Source organism: Acipenser ruthenus, chromosome 3, assembly GCF_902713425.1.
Source record: "Acipenser ruthenus chromosome 3, fAciRut3.2 maternal haplotype, whole genome shotgun sequence".
Taxonomy (NCBI): Eukaryota; Metazoa; Chordata; class Actinopteri; order Acipenseriformes; family Acipenseridae; genus Acipenser; species Acipenser ruthenus.
In genome coordinates this window covers 54,239,914-54,256,825 of record NC_081191.1, presented here as the reverse complement: position 1 = coordinate 54,256,825, position 16,912 = coordinate 54,239,914, and the positions used below count along the sequence as shown (strand labels likewise).

Sequence of the window (16,912 nt, the reverse complement as noted above, 5' to 3'; positions counted from 1 at the left end):
GAGGGGGACTTGCCCACCTCTAGCAGATCTTGCTATGCTATGCTATGGAGCAGTAGATGGGGTCATGACCTCTGACTCCTCTGCCTGCTCAGACAGCACCCCAACAAAGGTTGGATGCGTCTGTCGTCACCACTTGACGGCTATGTATCACTCCCATCGCTACACCTTCGCGCAGCGTAGGGCTTCCCAGCATGAACGAGACACTGTCAGCCGACAGTGTCTGTCTCGCATGGGGTGTAGCCAAAAGGCATTGCGCCACGCTTGAATGGGGTGCATATGCAGTAACCTCAGTTAGATAGCTGATGAGGTTGCGGCCATCAGACCCAATAGTTTTTGGCACAACACCAGTTGCACTATGGACCCCTGTTGAAACAGGGCCAGACAGTTTTGAATAGCCGCTACTCTGTCGTCCGACAGGTAGGCTCGCATGGTGAGGGAATCCAGCCGGAGACCCAAGAAGACTGTACTCTGCACCGGTATTATTTGACTCTTGGCCTCGTTGAGAGTGAGACCTAGTCTAGTCAAGGCTAGTTTATCACTGTCGCCATATGGGCCACTGCGCCTTCCTGCGACTGGGAACAGAACAACCAGTCGTCCAGGTAGTTCAGCATCCTGATCCCTTGCAGCCGCAAGGGAACTAGGATTGCATCCACACACTTCGAAAAGGTGCGGGGAGCTAAGGAGAGGCCAAATGGCAGCACGGAAAACTCGAATACGCTCCCCAGAAAGGCAAAGCAGAGATATTTCATGTGTGCTGGACAGATAGGAATGTGAAAATACGCATCTTTCAAGTCCACTCTTGTCAACCATTAGTCTGGCCGGACAGATTGGAGGATGTGGCGATGTGTGACCGTCTGGAACCTCCTCTCTCTCAAGAACCCATTGAGGTGTCTCAGGTCTAGGATGGGGCAAAGGTCACCATCCTTTTTTGGCACCAAGAAGTATCTCGAGTAGAACCCCTCTCTTTGAGAGGTATACTCTACGAGACGGATGGCTTGTGATCCCTCAAAAGGGAGGAGGTCCCGCGCGTAACCAGTGTGTGTACGGTGGCAAGCACCCAGGTTCCGAGGTGCAATTGCTCCAGTATTGCAGCTGATGTAGTGTGAATGGGTGGGCCTAAAGGCGCAAGAGGCAGCTGCCTAGGGTTACGGCCCTGGGACTGCTTTCTGGAGCGCTGCTGGATGAGTGCACCATGCTGTGTTCCCATTTCCTTGCGGGAGGGTCCGGTTGCCTGCTGCCACGGTGGCCTGCAGATGGTGCCTCAGGTCACCCAGCGGAATTGTGGGAATCAGGACCGTCCAGGTTATCGTGCTTGTCTGGGGAGATTGCCAGCGGCTCGACCCCCACCGGCGGAGCCTTGACCAAGGCCACAATAGTGGAGGCCACTGGGGGAAAATCCGCCAGGCCCAGCTTGTCTGCGCCTTCTAAGGATGCTAGCAGGGCTTCGCGAGGTCTACGACAGCGGGGCAGGCTAGAACACAGCCCAGATGGAGGAGCACACGGCTGACTGACTGTTGATTATTTTGCCCAAGCTGCATGAACAACAGCCGGCAGAGTCAAAAAACGGCGGGGGCGGCAAGCTGAGCCCCAGCGGAGGAACGGTGTTCTCCCTGAAGGTGTAGGCTGAAAGACAACACACGCACACACCGATACTGCACAGACAGTCACACTCATATGACAGACAGCCGAGAAAAGACAGCATACAACACAAGCGAAGCAGACCGTGAAGAAGAAGGAAAAAAGACTCAAAATGGAGCCGCTGATTCCACGACAGCGGCAACCCAGTTCTCAGCACGAATGCAAGGGAATTACAGTTGACTCAGAGGAGCTCTTTCAAAAACATACTCAGGTTAGTGTTACACAGAAGCGTACTTTGCCGTAGGTGAGAGGCAAAAGAGGAAGTGGGCTCCGCGTAGCGACTATTTATTCCCTCTGCAAAAAGTATTAGTTGGTGGTCATCTTCTAATTGAAAGGGAATCTCCTTTAAACAATCAATCACAATTTCTAAGGTAAATATTCCAATATGTGTCAGTTATTACATTTTGTGTTGCTACTGTACATGGGAGGTCACTCAAACACCAACAGTGGCAGGGTTTCAATAGGAAAATAAAAATAAGTCTCACCTTATTCTCACGTTATTTTAGTATTACCTTTCGGGGTAATTTAGGTTTTCGTGCAGCTTTCTTAAACTGGGATTCCATAAAGTTTTAAGCTTGTGTTAAAGAACCGCAAGTGCAGCCTGTCTCATTTGACCACCAAAATAATACAATAAAAAAAGCACAGGGACAATAAATATATATATATATATATATATATATATATATATATATATATAAATAATATATATAAATAAATAAATAATGCCAACATTCAATAAGAAAGTGCTGTGTACTATCTATGTATTATTTGCCAAAAATGTTTTTACTGCATATGCTCTTTGAGCTAATATTGAACGTTTTCCTACAGAACCGTAGCTTCAGCAATTCATCATCATGGTAGTCTACGAACTGAGTTAAATCCAGCACTTTAGGTTAATGATATAAAAATGATCCAGTCTAAATGTTTAGTACAGTACAGTATTTTATTTTAAAATACTGGTAGTACATCTACAATAGGCTAACCTACTCATCCACATTTTCCACTACATAATATTCTATATAATACTACTAAGACTACTACTACTAATACTTTTTATCGGTAGTCCATACGAGTTCAAAACATTTCTCATTAGATACTGTAATCCACCCAGGCATTTTTGTAACTTGCAGTCTTGCAGCAAGCTGATGTTAACTGTATATTTGTCTTTTTGAAAAGATTTGTGGAACCAGCTGTTTTCATTCTTCTAAAACAAAACTTGCTCAATGAATTAGGTTTAAGAGATTTTACTTGAACTCTACAGGTGGTTGCTGCCTGGTGTTGTAATCCCGCAGCAATAATAAGGAGACCACTGGCACAAATTCCCAGCTATGCTGATTTAATACATTTTTGGGATATATGCTGCGTAAGGCTAGTGTACAATGAATTGCATCTTAATTGGTAAGGGACAGAAAAGTCTAGGCTTAAAGCTATCCGATGATCAATCATGAAGATAACATAAGTGTAAAGGTTGAAAAAAATATCTTTCTGTTCTTTGCAAAGGGCTTCGTTATTTATGTATTCATTGCAAAGGGCTGCATTTGAAATGGACAGTTGGAACACAAACCTGGACTGTGCACGACCTGCATGGACTAGACACAACTGAACCAGAAATTAAAATTTAATTCTCAAATAAACAAAAAAATTAAACTTTCAATCCTCCATTTCCTTGACTTCAATTCATCCTAAAAAGGTAGAAAGAGAAATTACTACACTATACAAATGAGAAAAATATTTATAATTGAGCTTTCTTTGAGCAAACAAAATATGTTCAAACTACAGCTAAAACTGTTATACAAATCAATTTCATAAATAATTTACCCAATATAAGTGTCTCCCATGTTGTGAAAAACAAAACAAAACAAGGAGTGCCATCATTTTCTTTCCGGCAAACCGAGCAGATGGCATAGAAAAATAAATTACACTATGATTTGGGACACAGTATCAGCAAGAGATCAAGTCTGTGGAGAAAAAGCCAATCAAACAACAACATTGTTGATTTAAGGCATGTCCTGTCAAAACAGCCCAACTTGGCCAAATTAAACTTAAGTGGCAGTATTCCCTCTGGCTGCTCCTAGCCTGGCTTCTATATCGCTCCCTAAAAACTGGAACTGTTCCATCTAGCTTAAGATGGCAATTGTAAAGCCAGTACTTAAAAAATCTACATTGGATCCTGATGTCTTGTCTAATTATCGTCCAATTTCTAATTTACCTTTCCTTGCAAAAGTCTTGGAAAAGGTTGTTGTTGCTCAGTTGTCTGCATATCTCTCTGCTAATAAAAAATTTCAATCTGGATTTCGGAAACAACATAAGCACAGAGTCTGCACTCATAAACGTTGTTAATGACATCCTGCTGAATGCAGATGAGGGGCTGTTATCAGGGATTGTCTTTTTGGATATATCTGCTGCATTTGACACCACTGATCACACAATTCTTCTTGATTGCTTTGAGAAAACTATGGACATTACTGGCACAGTACTCTCCTGGCTGCAGTCCTACTTAACCTCCCAACATCAAGTTGTGTTCTTTGGAGGATCAAAATCGGCTAATTATCTTGTTGTTTCTGGGGTTCCACAGGGCTCTGTTCTTGGTCATTTACTTCTTAATTTGTATATGCTACTGCTGGGTAATGTGATCAGACAATATGGTTTTAATTTCCACTCTTATGAGACGACGCCCAGATTTATATTAAAATTAGTTCAGATGATGTCAATGTAAACTCCAGACTATCAATGTGCCTTGACAAAATAGGTGCTTGGATGTCAAAACATTTTTTGCAGTTAAATAAAACTGCATTTCTTTGAATTGGCTCTAAAACAGCATTAAATAAAATCCCACAACCAATGACCTTTGGCATTGGCTTCCGGTGAAGTAGAGTTATTTTTAAAATTTTGTTAATGACATTTAAGGCTGTCTCTGGAAATGGCCCTGCTTACATTAATGATATGCTTTTACCTTATGTCCCTGGACGCCAGCTGAGATCTGCTGATGCTGGGCTTCTGGTGACTACAATGATAAAACGTAGCTCTTGTGGTGGAAGTGGCTTTAGTCATTATGCACCTGTATTATGGAACAATCTTCCAATTGAAATCTGTAAAGCTGACTCAATAAATGCATTTAAATCAAAGCTTAAAACACATTTTTATGCATGTTATTTTATCGTATATTATATTATATTATATTATTGTATAGTATATTTATTTGTCATGTGAAGCGCTTTGGGATGCCTTGGCATGAAAGGCGCTATACAAAATAAATGTGATTGATTGATTGATTGATCAGGGCCTTGAGCTACAGGACAAACAACTTGAAGCTTCATCCATCACAATTACTGGGGGACCCCCAAGCTCCCACTTTTGCTGATTCTAATGGAACTTTGAATGAGGGGGAGAAAACTAATTGTTGTGACCTTGGTTTTTGCATTAATATGGTTTAAACTGTGTGACATAAATCATGACCTACTTGAAAGCTAATTAAATGTGGTATTGTGACAAACTGCGGTTCAGCAGTTAATGTTTTTGGTGTCAAATGATGTCAAACAATGGAATATGGTTCTTAATAACAATAGTTTAACTCTGTGATATCAGTTAACCTAACCATAGCTTTGTTTACAACAAAAAATACCTTAAAACTAGAATACAATGACGGTATGATGACATCACAAATCTATAAACAGTTCATTTCTGGGTGCCAAAAGTAGGGATGTAAATATTGTTTAAGTAGGTACATGTTTATACTCTTTTGCTTTTAATAGTTTAAACGGGTATGCTGTATGTGCCAGCATACCCATTCCATACACAATTCAATAATACGTCGCTTAAGTTGTACTCACTAAGAAACCAATCCAAAACTGAAGATACGAAGAATACACTTCAGTGGAACAAAAACTTCAGATCCACTTGAAGAACACAAACCCAGGACCATTCAAAACAGGTTTTCATCGCCTGGGGTTGCCTGCTGCATTGCATCGCCTGGAGTTGCCTGCTGCTCCTCATCGCCTGGGGTTGCCTGCGGCTCCGTTTAGCCTTGGGTCGCTGCCGGCTCCGCTTCACCTGGGGTCGCTGCCGGTACTACATGGCAGCAGGAAATTGTGTGGCAGGAGCCCCAGAAAGAGCAGATGGCCATGAAGGTGGTCAGGAAACCAGCTCCCCCGGCAGCACTTTCGCTGCCAGAGATAATGTGGCTGGAGCCCAAGAGGAAGGAGCTGTCGGCTACAAAGAAGGGTGGGGAGGTCTGGAGACCACCCCCACAGGCAGCCGGGCGGCTGCTTGGATTACCTTGGCCAGAGGAGCAGGCCTGTGTGCGGTCAGCCTGGCCGCTACAGCTGTTGGGGTGAGAGAAGGACCTCCCACCGTGTCTGCCACCCTTGGCCCATTGCTGCCCCTGTTCCGGGACTGTGAAGCGGGACTTTGGGACTAAGGGGGGAGGTGGCCGTTGGGCCAGGTGTGCTTCGCACAAGGGGCGGGGATATGTGACAGGGCTAGGAGCCCTGTACATGAAAAGGGGGCTGGGCAAAGCCCTGCTGTAAAATGTATTTGTTTTGTATTTATTTAAATGTGTTATTTATTTATTTTTTAAAACGGGGTACCCCTCCGCCCCTGTGCAGGTGTATTATTTTATATTTGTTTATTATTATTATTGTTATAATTTATATGTATTTATAAATATGATGACGAAGCTGTAGATTTTGTTGTTGTTTAAATGTGTTCTGGCAGAGGCGAGGTCGGCAGCTCGTCCTCTGCCAGTAGTATTTAAAAAAGAACCTCTTGGTAATGTGTGGCTGTCAGCTACTGCGTTGTTAAACTAGTCGGCAGTCACATGAGCATAACTTGTTCAGATTGTGGCGCTGCAGCGTCTTTTGCCCTGTAGTACTGCCTGTGTGTTTTCTTCCTGCATCTGGCCTGACGTCACCACTCTGTCAACACTGTCACAGATACCAAAAAAAGTTAACTTTCATTCAGAAATGCCAATTTGAAAATGGTGGTTTAATTGCATCTTCCTTGCATTGCAGTAATGCAGTAAAAAAAAAAAAAAGCCAGAACAAAAATCAATATGAAGATTATTTAAAACAGTTTTTAAATCGTTGCCAATGCGTATTTCAAAACTGAAAAATTATTTACTTTTGATATTTGTTTAAAATTCCGTTGTTATAGTTTGTCAAAAAAAAAAAAAAATCTTGTATCATGTCCAAATTCAGTTATAGTTTCAAGCAGTCAAAAAAAATAATAATAAAAAATCTTGTATTGTTTCGGTATCCAACTTCAGTTGTTTTTGTTTATGAAAATGATCATGTTTACGTGCTCCGGGGAGTCTTGTGCGCAAATGATCGACTGCAAGGCCAGCAGCAGAAAACACTCACTCTGAGGGCACAGATGATGCTGGAATGCACAAATACGCCTTTGCTAGTTTTGCCAGCCGGGAAAAGCGCTCTATATTCTACTTCCACCATTCTAACGGAATGCACTGTAATGAAATGCAAGGCTCCTTAAAATAATTTTGTACTTCACTTTCTACAACAGTCTCTGATGCATCTTGGAAGTAGTCATCTCCTAGGAGTATTGTCATAGTACTCTGTACACTCTCCGTCTCTCTGCACTGTAACTTTGCTGCTGGCTCAGCCGTTTCAGTCCTTGTACTCGATGGTGCCTCTGCCTCGCCCTCGTTAACTAATTGCAAAAGTTTTGCTTTTGCAACCGTTTGTACATTGTGAGAAAGAAAACGCACGTGTTTGCGCTATGGATCCAACATCGATGCTACAAGTGCAGGTTTTTTTGATGACAGCAGTGTCGTTTGTTGTCATTCGTTTTTCAAGAGAATACCTAACTGCAGACTTGAAATCCACAATGCTTTTACTTTCACCAACTGTGGTGTCACTTTTGAAGTGAGTCTTAATGAGACTGTGGATATGGGATACACACTTGAAACTGAAACAGACTGTTCTGAAGATGAAACTGTTGTAGCACATTTTAAAGTGGAGAGAAGATGTCTTCTATCAGTTGCCACTGGTCATCACGTAGCTCAAGGGTTCGAGCATCTGACAGTTTTGTGAACGTGCGATCTGACAGCACTGCTGTTATTGCCCATTGTTGTTCGGTGAGTCTTTCAAACATATTGTGAACTGAATTCCAGAGTTTTGCAAGACTGGATCATGCAGTGTTGCTTTAGCTTAAGCTGCATTTGTTTTTCCTCGAGTGCTTTAGCAGCAACAGTGCTGTGGTGAAAGTGTGAGACAAGCCTGCTTGCTGTAGCAATCACTCGATCAACACTGCTGACAGAAAAGCCAGCATTTATTGCTAACTGTAGCGTATGCACAAAACAATTAACAGACTTCCATGACACATACCATGGTGTGTTGGCAAGAACAATGTTGCTTGCATTATCATGAATGCAGGCGACCACACCGTCTTCAAGACCTCATTTTTCTACTGCAGTATTAAGCCTTTGAGAAAGATTTTCCGAGGTGTGTCTTTCAGGCATGTTTTCTGACTAAAGAACAACAGCCTGAAGCTCCCAATTGCCATCAATATAATGGCATGTTATTGTTATGTAGCTTTCAGTGTTAAGCGCTGTCCAGCAGTCGGTGGTAAGTGCTACTCTTGCAGCAGCCTGTAGTTTGTTACTAACGTACTCACACATTCCTTGTACCGTTTCTCCAGACGAGCAGTTACTGTTTGTCTCCAGTTCTACGAAAGCCATTAATTTGACAAAGCCCGATCCCTCCACGAAACTTATTGGCAGCATGTCTTCTGTTACCATGGTGCACAACAATTCAGATTATTTCTCAGCACATGGGCCCGCATTTTCTTGCACTTTCAAAAAGAAGCAGTGTCAGTGTTGTTTGCTTTTTACCATTTTTACTCTCTGCAGAAACACAAGGGTGTTTGAGTCTCATAATGATTTAGCATTGTGCCTGTGCTGTTTGAATATGTACGTTTTGTGTCACATAGTTTAGTTTACATTTAACTGATGTTTCCGTTACTTTTTTGAAATAATTCCAAACGTGGCTCCTTTTTGAACGATCCATTGTGTATGCCTACTAGTTCTTCTGCCTGATTTTTTTTCATCACGTCGATGCATAACTAAATCATATGACCCCATCAAAAACTGCTCCTCTCACCCACATCATGCATTTAATAAGGACGTTTTTTCCGTTTGTCACAATGTGGCACGCACAATGATATTTATAGCAGTTGCACCTTTTCTGTAGTTTAAACTAAATAGATATATACTAAACCTTTTAAAAAGTTATCGTTTATTCATTTAAACCATTACATCCCTAGCCAAAAGTCGTTCTAAACATAACATATGCGTTTTTTTGTCATTTCTAGTATACAGTAGTGTGTCTGCTAGGCTATGTTTTTGCAGATTTTTTTATCCAATGAAAAACCTGAAAATATAAAACGTACATTTTTAGTTTAGTGTTGTGATAGTGAACTTAAAGCAGATGGCAGATCTTTAGCCGAGCTCAGATAATTATTGTGAAAAACACATCTGCTTTAATAGTATATTTATTATTGGCTTGGACTGCACTGGTGAAATGATGTTGGAAAGAATATGCAGTGCATCCGATGGTTCCTGTGTACAGAGTTTTGACTGCCTCTATAAACAACTGTGATATACAACGTGTGAAGAAGTTCATGTACAGCAGACACAGCAGCCATCCAATTTCCACCCCCACGGGGCTGTAACAAGCAAAGAAAATCACTACATAAATATGTGTAAAATGCTTTAGGAACACTAGACAGGTGCGGAAAAGAAACATGACACATCATCAGCCAAAGAAAAACCAGTGCAGTACGTGAGACCACTCCTCAAAAGGAATAGTGGTTAACAGACTATGCTTGGTTTTTATTACCACACCTGGGTAACCAGCAAGAGATTTTAGCAACGTGATACAATTCCCCATCTACTCATAGTTACCAGCAAACTAGCAGTTCTGCCTCACAAGACTGCAATGTGACTTGAGTTTCACTTGCCCCAGTATAGCTTTGAGAAGCCACAGATGGTGTTTTATAGTTTATCCATATCTTTAAACACTCAATCATAAGATTAGTACTAATAGTACGTTTTGATAAAAAGTCTTTATAAATGTCTTCACGTATTATGGTTTTAATAGTTGAAAGGAGTGATAAATAGTTTAAAACCTATTTTCTTATCTGTTTTAATACTAGTGGTTGCAACAGTATAATTGACCTCTTTTTATCTTATTAAGTTGAAGATCTTTTGGTTTTTTTGCCTGTATTTTATACTTAAATTTGGAATACACTGAGATGAAAAGTTGCTGACCAGTGACCTTAAGTATGAGCACCAGGATCTTTAATTATATTTATAGCATTGTATTGACAAATGTGCATAACCTGAAGTAACATAAAGGAAAGATTTTCAGCACAATATAAAAGGGACTAGTAATCTTGTTATTAAAGCCAAAAAGTAAGAAAACTGATTTTAAAGCATTTGTTAGCACCTCTAAGATATTATTATATCATTGATGATTTGTGTGATGGCCCCTAGAAAGCTTAAGCAAAACCATAGATTGTGAGAAAAAGCAGAAAGGCAGTATGTGAAATAACAAAAGCTAACTAAATAGAACTAGACAATTTGTAATGGCTTCCTGTTGAGGCTATAAATTAGTTGCTGAAATGGTGAATACAAATATGCACCAACTAGCCTATGGGTTTTGTTTTTTACAAACCTTGTTGCCCAGTGTTTCAGAAAATAACATACTGGAATCACCATGTTTGTATTACTTGGAGAAAAGAATTGTAATTGGTTGATTAAGTGATGTTTATTTCTGAAACACCAATTCCAATGCTTTTTAGGTATGTGAAATAGGATGTCCAAACCATTTCTGCCTGGAATGATCATCTTTACCTGCGCAACAGTGCGATCTGGGCACCAACTGCGGATCAGCAGCAGCTTGCGAAATGTATCCAGCATTCTGTCATAGCCATCAGGAACTGGAGCCTCTTCTGGGGCTTCTTCATCAAACCAGGTTTTCCAGGCTTTATCGTTCCTGGCCACGTGTCCTAGGAGCTCATTGAAGGGATACAAATGAGACAGCTGCACCAGGTTCAGCCAAGTAATGTCAAGGATCCATTTCTTCGGTTTGGGCTCGACGGAATTGAGATCCAGCGCTGCACCTCCTGTGAAACAAACATACATATGTAAATCACACAGCCTTAGTCAGCAGAAATGTATTTCAGATCTCTACATTGCTTTAACTAAAACGTGATAAAGGCCTGATGCTGACACAGAGACGCTTAGTCTGGAGAAACATATCTCACAGTAACACTTCCACTGGAACAGACGCATACTCAAACAGCCAGTATTTCCATGCCGAACGATCAAAGGCAGATTGACATCAAAGAAAACAATGATTCCCCTTTAGGCTCGAAATTACTAATCAGACATCGCAGACAGAAGATTATTCTTTGTGGAGTTAGCATAAATGACAAGTTACAATTAATACTTCTAGGAATACAATAAAGGAATATTTTCACATCATCTTGGTTTTAAATTATTACGAGCTTGAAATATTAGAATTTTACTATCATATCCCTGACAAACCAGGAATATCACAGTCAGAAGATCCCCTTGTTAAGACTATTTAGAACCCCAACCAAGAACACACAAGAGCAAAAAAGCCAGTGCTTTGATTTATTATTTGGCAGGACAAGCGAGGTGCTGTCCGCCATTATTTGTTATTGTTTTTGTTTTTAAAATACCTTGTGAGAATGCATGACTGTCATCTACTGATTGTTTAACTGGCCGCCAGTCACGCAGATTATGAAACTCGTGGAAAATGTGACCGAGGGATAAGACAATTAATAGCTAGTTAATCCCTCGGTCACTAATATAAAGACCTGCAGCTTTGGCTGCAACTTGAAGAGTGTTCGTGAGTGGAGAACGAGAGTCAGAGGAAGAAGAGGTAACATAATTCTTAAAAGAAACAATTGCTACACGTGCTGGTTTTGAATCAGCACGATACTTGTTATCATTTGTTTCTCTGTTTCTTTTTGCCCTTTTATTTTGTAAAAGTGTTTTGTTTAAATCTTTTACTTGTTAATAAAAGCGCAAGCAGCGCATTCATTACCCCAGTACTGCCTTGGTATTATGGTATAGTTAGATCATTGTGGGTTCGGTGTGATTTGTGCCTGCCTTGTTGTAACGTCAGTATATACTACGGTTGGATTAACTAACATTTTATTGAGGATAAATTGTTGCCTAATGCCATTTTTTAAATTAAATTTACTGAATGTATTGTTGCGTTATTGCATTCTTGTCAACAACGCATTTCCTAAGGGTGGCAAAAGTCGACAATGTAAAGTAAGAATTCAAATTTAGGACGACTATTTTAACTCTTGTATGAAATTTGTTTTGCTGGTTGCACAGAAATAGCATTGACCTGCCCCCCAAGAAATGTATTGTTCCTAGAATTATTTTTGGAGAATACCGAATCAAATGGCACAAAAACGTCTGGTTTCCTCATCTGAATTTGTTTCAGGAAATATCTAAAACATACGCATGTATTTTGCAAATATTTTTTTAATACAATAGCATGTCTTTGCTATTGTCATTGTTTATTGTGTAGCCATAACACAGCATTTTTCTGATGCAACCTTTGAATGTAAACATCAATCTCTCTTTTCTACTTTCACCTGAAGAAGAGGTCTTGAAAGCTTGTGAATAATATTTTTTTTTAGTTAGTCCAATAAAAGGTATGACCTCTCTTTCTCTTTGTCTAGGGTTTATTTAAAACCCTTGGCAACTGATGCTGAATAAATTTGTTACCATGATAAAAAAAAATTTAAAAATCACATTTTATTCAATCTACTTATTTTAATCCGCTTGGTATTTGAAAAGGTTGAAATAAATCTTCAAGGATAATGGTGACCGCACAATAAATGAATACATACCTTTTTATGTAACATTTTAAAATATTATCGGTCTGCAAAGTTTCTTAAATGCAGAAAAAAACACTTTGTTCCTGATGCTACATGCAGCTAGATCCAATATTATATCTCTATATATTATAATACAGTCTGCCCTGATTATTAAGTGCATACAGCAAGGAAATAAAAGCCTGTCCAGAAGTGAAAGAGCAGCAGGCAGATACAAGTTAGCATATTGGAATTCTGACAGTTGTAAAAACACAATAGTTATCATGCTTTTTGCCTTACATGCTAAGCACTTTGGGAGCACAGCATGCTTTTAATTTTTTTTACTAAAGCAGTATACTTAAAACCAGATGTGTTCTATTCCATTTAAATTCAATATCAGTGATGTGAAGCATACTAATGCTTCTCTGAAACCATAAAGAAATTCAATGACATTTAAGCTTTGTCAACTGAATTTTTTTTTGAGATTGTGAAATTGGATTGATTGAATTGGAAAGTATTTTGTTCATATATGTTTTTGCATAACAATGTCCTTTACAACTATTTACAACTGTATCTTAAACACTGATTATGACTTGTGCTGCTCACATAAAAGAGTTGAGAAACAGAATTTAAGCTAACTATCTATTTGCTAGTTGGAATATTTTGATTCAGTAGCCTGTCCAAAACTGCAATTTTAATTATTTGGGTACATTCATGTAAAAGATTTTCTTATAGAAATTGTTGTACTGAGTATACATTTAAAATGATCTAATCATATCAAATGATCAATATCCAGTTCAAATCTGTCAGGTATCCCAGTGATCATTTACAGACATTGATTCATCTTATTGAGAAATTAACAGTCAATCATAAATCCTGAAGATAAACTGTAAAGAACTCAAGATGACACATAGCCGATTTGTCTACTTGATTTAAGAAGTCACACTTCCCTAAAGCTGAATCTGTTCAAATAACTCTATTCAATCATTGGTATGATCGGGTTTAAAACATCCCCTGCATTGACATAGACTTCATATGGTCCACAATCCCAGACTCATCTGATATATTAATAAATACTGATCTGTGCCAGAGATAAACAGCAGTGTGGAGTAGTGGTTAGGGCTCTGGACTTGACCGGAGGGTTGTGGGTTCAATCCCAGGTGGGGGACACTGCTGCTGTACCCTTGAGCAAGGTACTTTACCTAGATTGCTCCAGTAAAAACCCAACTGTATAAATGGGTAATTGTATGTAAAAATAATGTGATAACTTGTAACAATTGTAAGTCGCCCTGGATAAAGGCATCTGCTAATAAATAAATAATAATAATAATAATAAACCTGTTCTGCAGATTAATAAAATAAATTAGTTTTCAATGCTGTTCACAAACTCAAAAAAAAATTAAACAATTACTAGAACCTGGGAACATACCTTTAATAAGTGTCTGAAACTCCTCATGGGAAATCTTCTTGGCTTGCAAGTCGATCTTGAGTGCCATGAGCAGTGTGAAGAGGAACTTGTGATCCTCATAGAGGCCTCGAGCCGTGTACCTGAACACCTCGTAGGTCAGGTACTCAATGATGTTGGCGATACGTTTGGAGGTGATCTGGGACTTGACAGACTTCTCCATAGACATATCAAACAGGCCCAGGAACTGTCTGAGGGATGTCTGATACATGACGTTCACCAGGCTCATCTCCACAATCAGGAAGTATAGGATACTGCCACGGGTGGCCACTGGGCGGTACTCCTCCCGCGCTGCATTGATTTTCACCTCCGTTTCAGCTGCTATATTAAGTTTCTCACTGACCTGAAAACATGTTTTATGTGTTACAAAATATTCACATTGCCAGAGATAGGATGTGTATACTATATCTGGTGCATCGTTATTGTGGTGGGGAGTGGTCCATTATATCCTTTTAAAAAACATTTCTAGGATGTTATCCTTCAACCGAACAACACTCAAAGTGAGTTATTCTACATATTTTACCATTTCTTCGTTGCTTTTACTCTAAAGAGATGCTTTCTGTAAAGTATCATTCTTTCTTTAAAAACCTACACATTTTATATGGTGCACATGGGCTAATGAGTTGCACATAGGCGAATATCATGTCTTTGACACTGAGAATTAAATAGATTTTTCCAGTGTCTGCTCAGCTGTGCAATTCTCTCACCTCCTCGGCTGTGGTTTTAGTGATGCGCAGAACTTCAATCAGCGATTCATCATCCACCAGGGAGCCTTGAGTGCTGGTCAGACGGAACAAGAGGTTATCTTCTAGCTCCTGCATTTTCCTTTTGTTAGACGTCACCTCTTCCAAGAGCTTCACTCTTTCGGCTTCCAGTTCCTGTAGAAACCAGAATAACAGTCTGATTGTAAAAGAGAACAAATAAGTCTCTGCTTAAGGCAGGCATCAGATTGAATAGTGGTGTTCAGGTAAGGATTTAGGTGAGCTTGCAAGCTATGAGGGGATGTTCTCATGGTGCCCGACAGCACTAAGCTTGATTGTAGGTTGTGCCATTTCCCCTGACTTTTCATGAGCACTTAATTCACATTTTCAACAGACACACAATACAATATAGGATGGTTGGCCAGGGCAGATACAGATTTTTTTTTAGGTTGGATTAACAGTGGAATATCCAATGTACTGTATGAAAAGGTTGATGGCAATGCACTATGGCTGGAACAGTAATACACCACTATAAATGGAACACACTGATTCATTGCAGTCTGGCTGTTATGCAAGTGGTCTTCCTAACATCCTTCTTCCACATTCTGACTGCAGAGAAAAGCAAAACAGAAAGTATATAGTACCCAGTGCAGTAGATACTGTATTTTTGTGTCAGTACTCAGAAGGACTTGGTAGTGAAGAGGATAGTAAAACTGTGCTGAGTTTTAAAAAAAGACGTTGCCTAACAAGTGCTTCTTTCCACTGCCACTAATACATTATACATCATACATATAGTGTAATATAGTACTGGATTGAAGTTTCTTTGCTGTATTTAAATTTATAATTTTTCCAGGATATTCTACAGAGGATTAATGCTACTGACAGATGCTGAATACCAGAACAGGTTTTTTTTAGTATAATTTCTTTTTTATCCTGGGGTGAGAGCAGAAAAGTTTAATTACACAGAAAAAACAGATGTCACAATAAGACGGTTAAATATCTTATTTAATGTACAATCTATCATACTCCATGGTATGCTTGCAATAACCATGAAGCATATTAGTTGGTATCTTATGTTCAGGACATGCCTAATTCAGTGTGCTTCAAGATACCCATCTCAGACAGAGACATTCTCATGACTGGTAGGTTAAATAGTGGTCTTGATTTGTAAGTTAATCACAGTAATTGTATCCAATAATGTATCTTATCAGAGGCAGGTCAGTGCTGAAATTGTATGAACAAGGTTATTTAGACATGGACAGTTACAACAACAGTGTAATTTACTCTATTTTCATTAGAAAGGGTTTACATTAGTCACAAAGATCACCACAGTAATTTCATGAAGTGTAGCTGAGCACAGCATTCTTCTAATCTAAAACAAAAAAGACAAGAACAGATAAGCTCCATGGGCTTTGTAAAACAACATACATTGCAGTTTGCAGGGAACAATTTCCAGTTGGTTACTAACTGGGTCGATTATTTAAAATAAGTTAGTTTCATTTGTTGACAATCCAGAACCATATTCTGTATGGCAACAACAGGTGCATAATTGCACTAAGCACAAGCTATCTTTAAGTACTTAATGTTGACTTAGTTGAATGAGATAACTATGTCCCTGTCTGTGCCTGAGTTACTATTCTGTATTGTGGTATGAATGAAGATGTACCTTCCCTGCAGCTCCTTACAACTTACAAGACAAGTCTGTCCTGGTGAAAATCTTAAGCTTATATGCCCATAAAAATAACCACTCAGATCCTTAGAAAATCATAGAGATGTTAAATCACTGCAGGAAGAGCAATTAAAAAAAATAAGAACATAACAACAAGTGCTCTGGCTTTTCTGTTCCGTACCACATCATGGATCGTTATTGCTGTTATCTGTTTGACAATGTGGGCAATAATCATTACACTATCAGTGCACCAGAGCAGCCATTTTGAAAAGAGCTTTGAAACAGACTTTAAAGTTATAAGTGTAAAACGTTGTCAGGGTGTTAACAATGAAAATACAAATTAATTATTTAAACAGTTGTAACAACACGTGGGGATGTGTAGTGCTATATTTCTTTAGAACCCCGCTAGTTACTCTTTAAGAAATGGATTCCCCATATGGGTCTGCATCTCAGTAAAGCAGGCATGCTATCACAGCTATTATTGCTAAGACAATCTGTGGTGGTTCAATGTAGCAACATGTTGTGTCAGAAAAATTCCACTGATCTTGTGAAAAGCATACT

The 16,912-nt window shown here is 39.4% G+C and overlaps 1 protein-coding gene across 2 annotated transcripts in view; it reads right to left on the bottom strand.

The window, feature by feature from the left end:
- The window catches only part of dnah5l (dynein, axonemal, heavy chain 5 like), a 278,602-nt gene that overhangs the window by 29,543 nt on the left and 232,147 nt on the right, over positions 1 to 16,912 (bottom strand). For both annotated transcript variants that reach the window (XM_033992608.3, XM_033992607.3), the window contains exons 66-68: positions 14,689 to 14,859; positions 13,946 to 14,324; positions 10,508 to 10,779 (exon numbers count right to left, since the gene is read on the bottom strand). In XM_033992608.3, the coding sequence (XP_033848499.1) occupies positions 10,508 to 10,779; positions 13,946 to 14,324; positions 14,689 to 14,859 (822 nt within the window). The remainder of the gene's footprint in view (positions 1 to 10,507; positions 10,780 to 13,945; positions 14,325 to 14,688; positions 14,860 to 16,912) is intronic.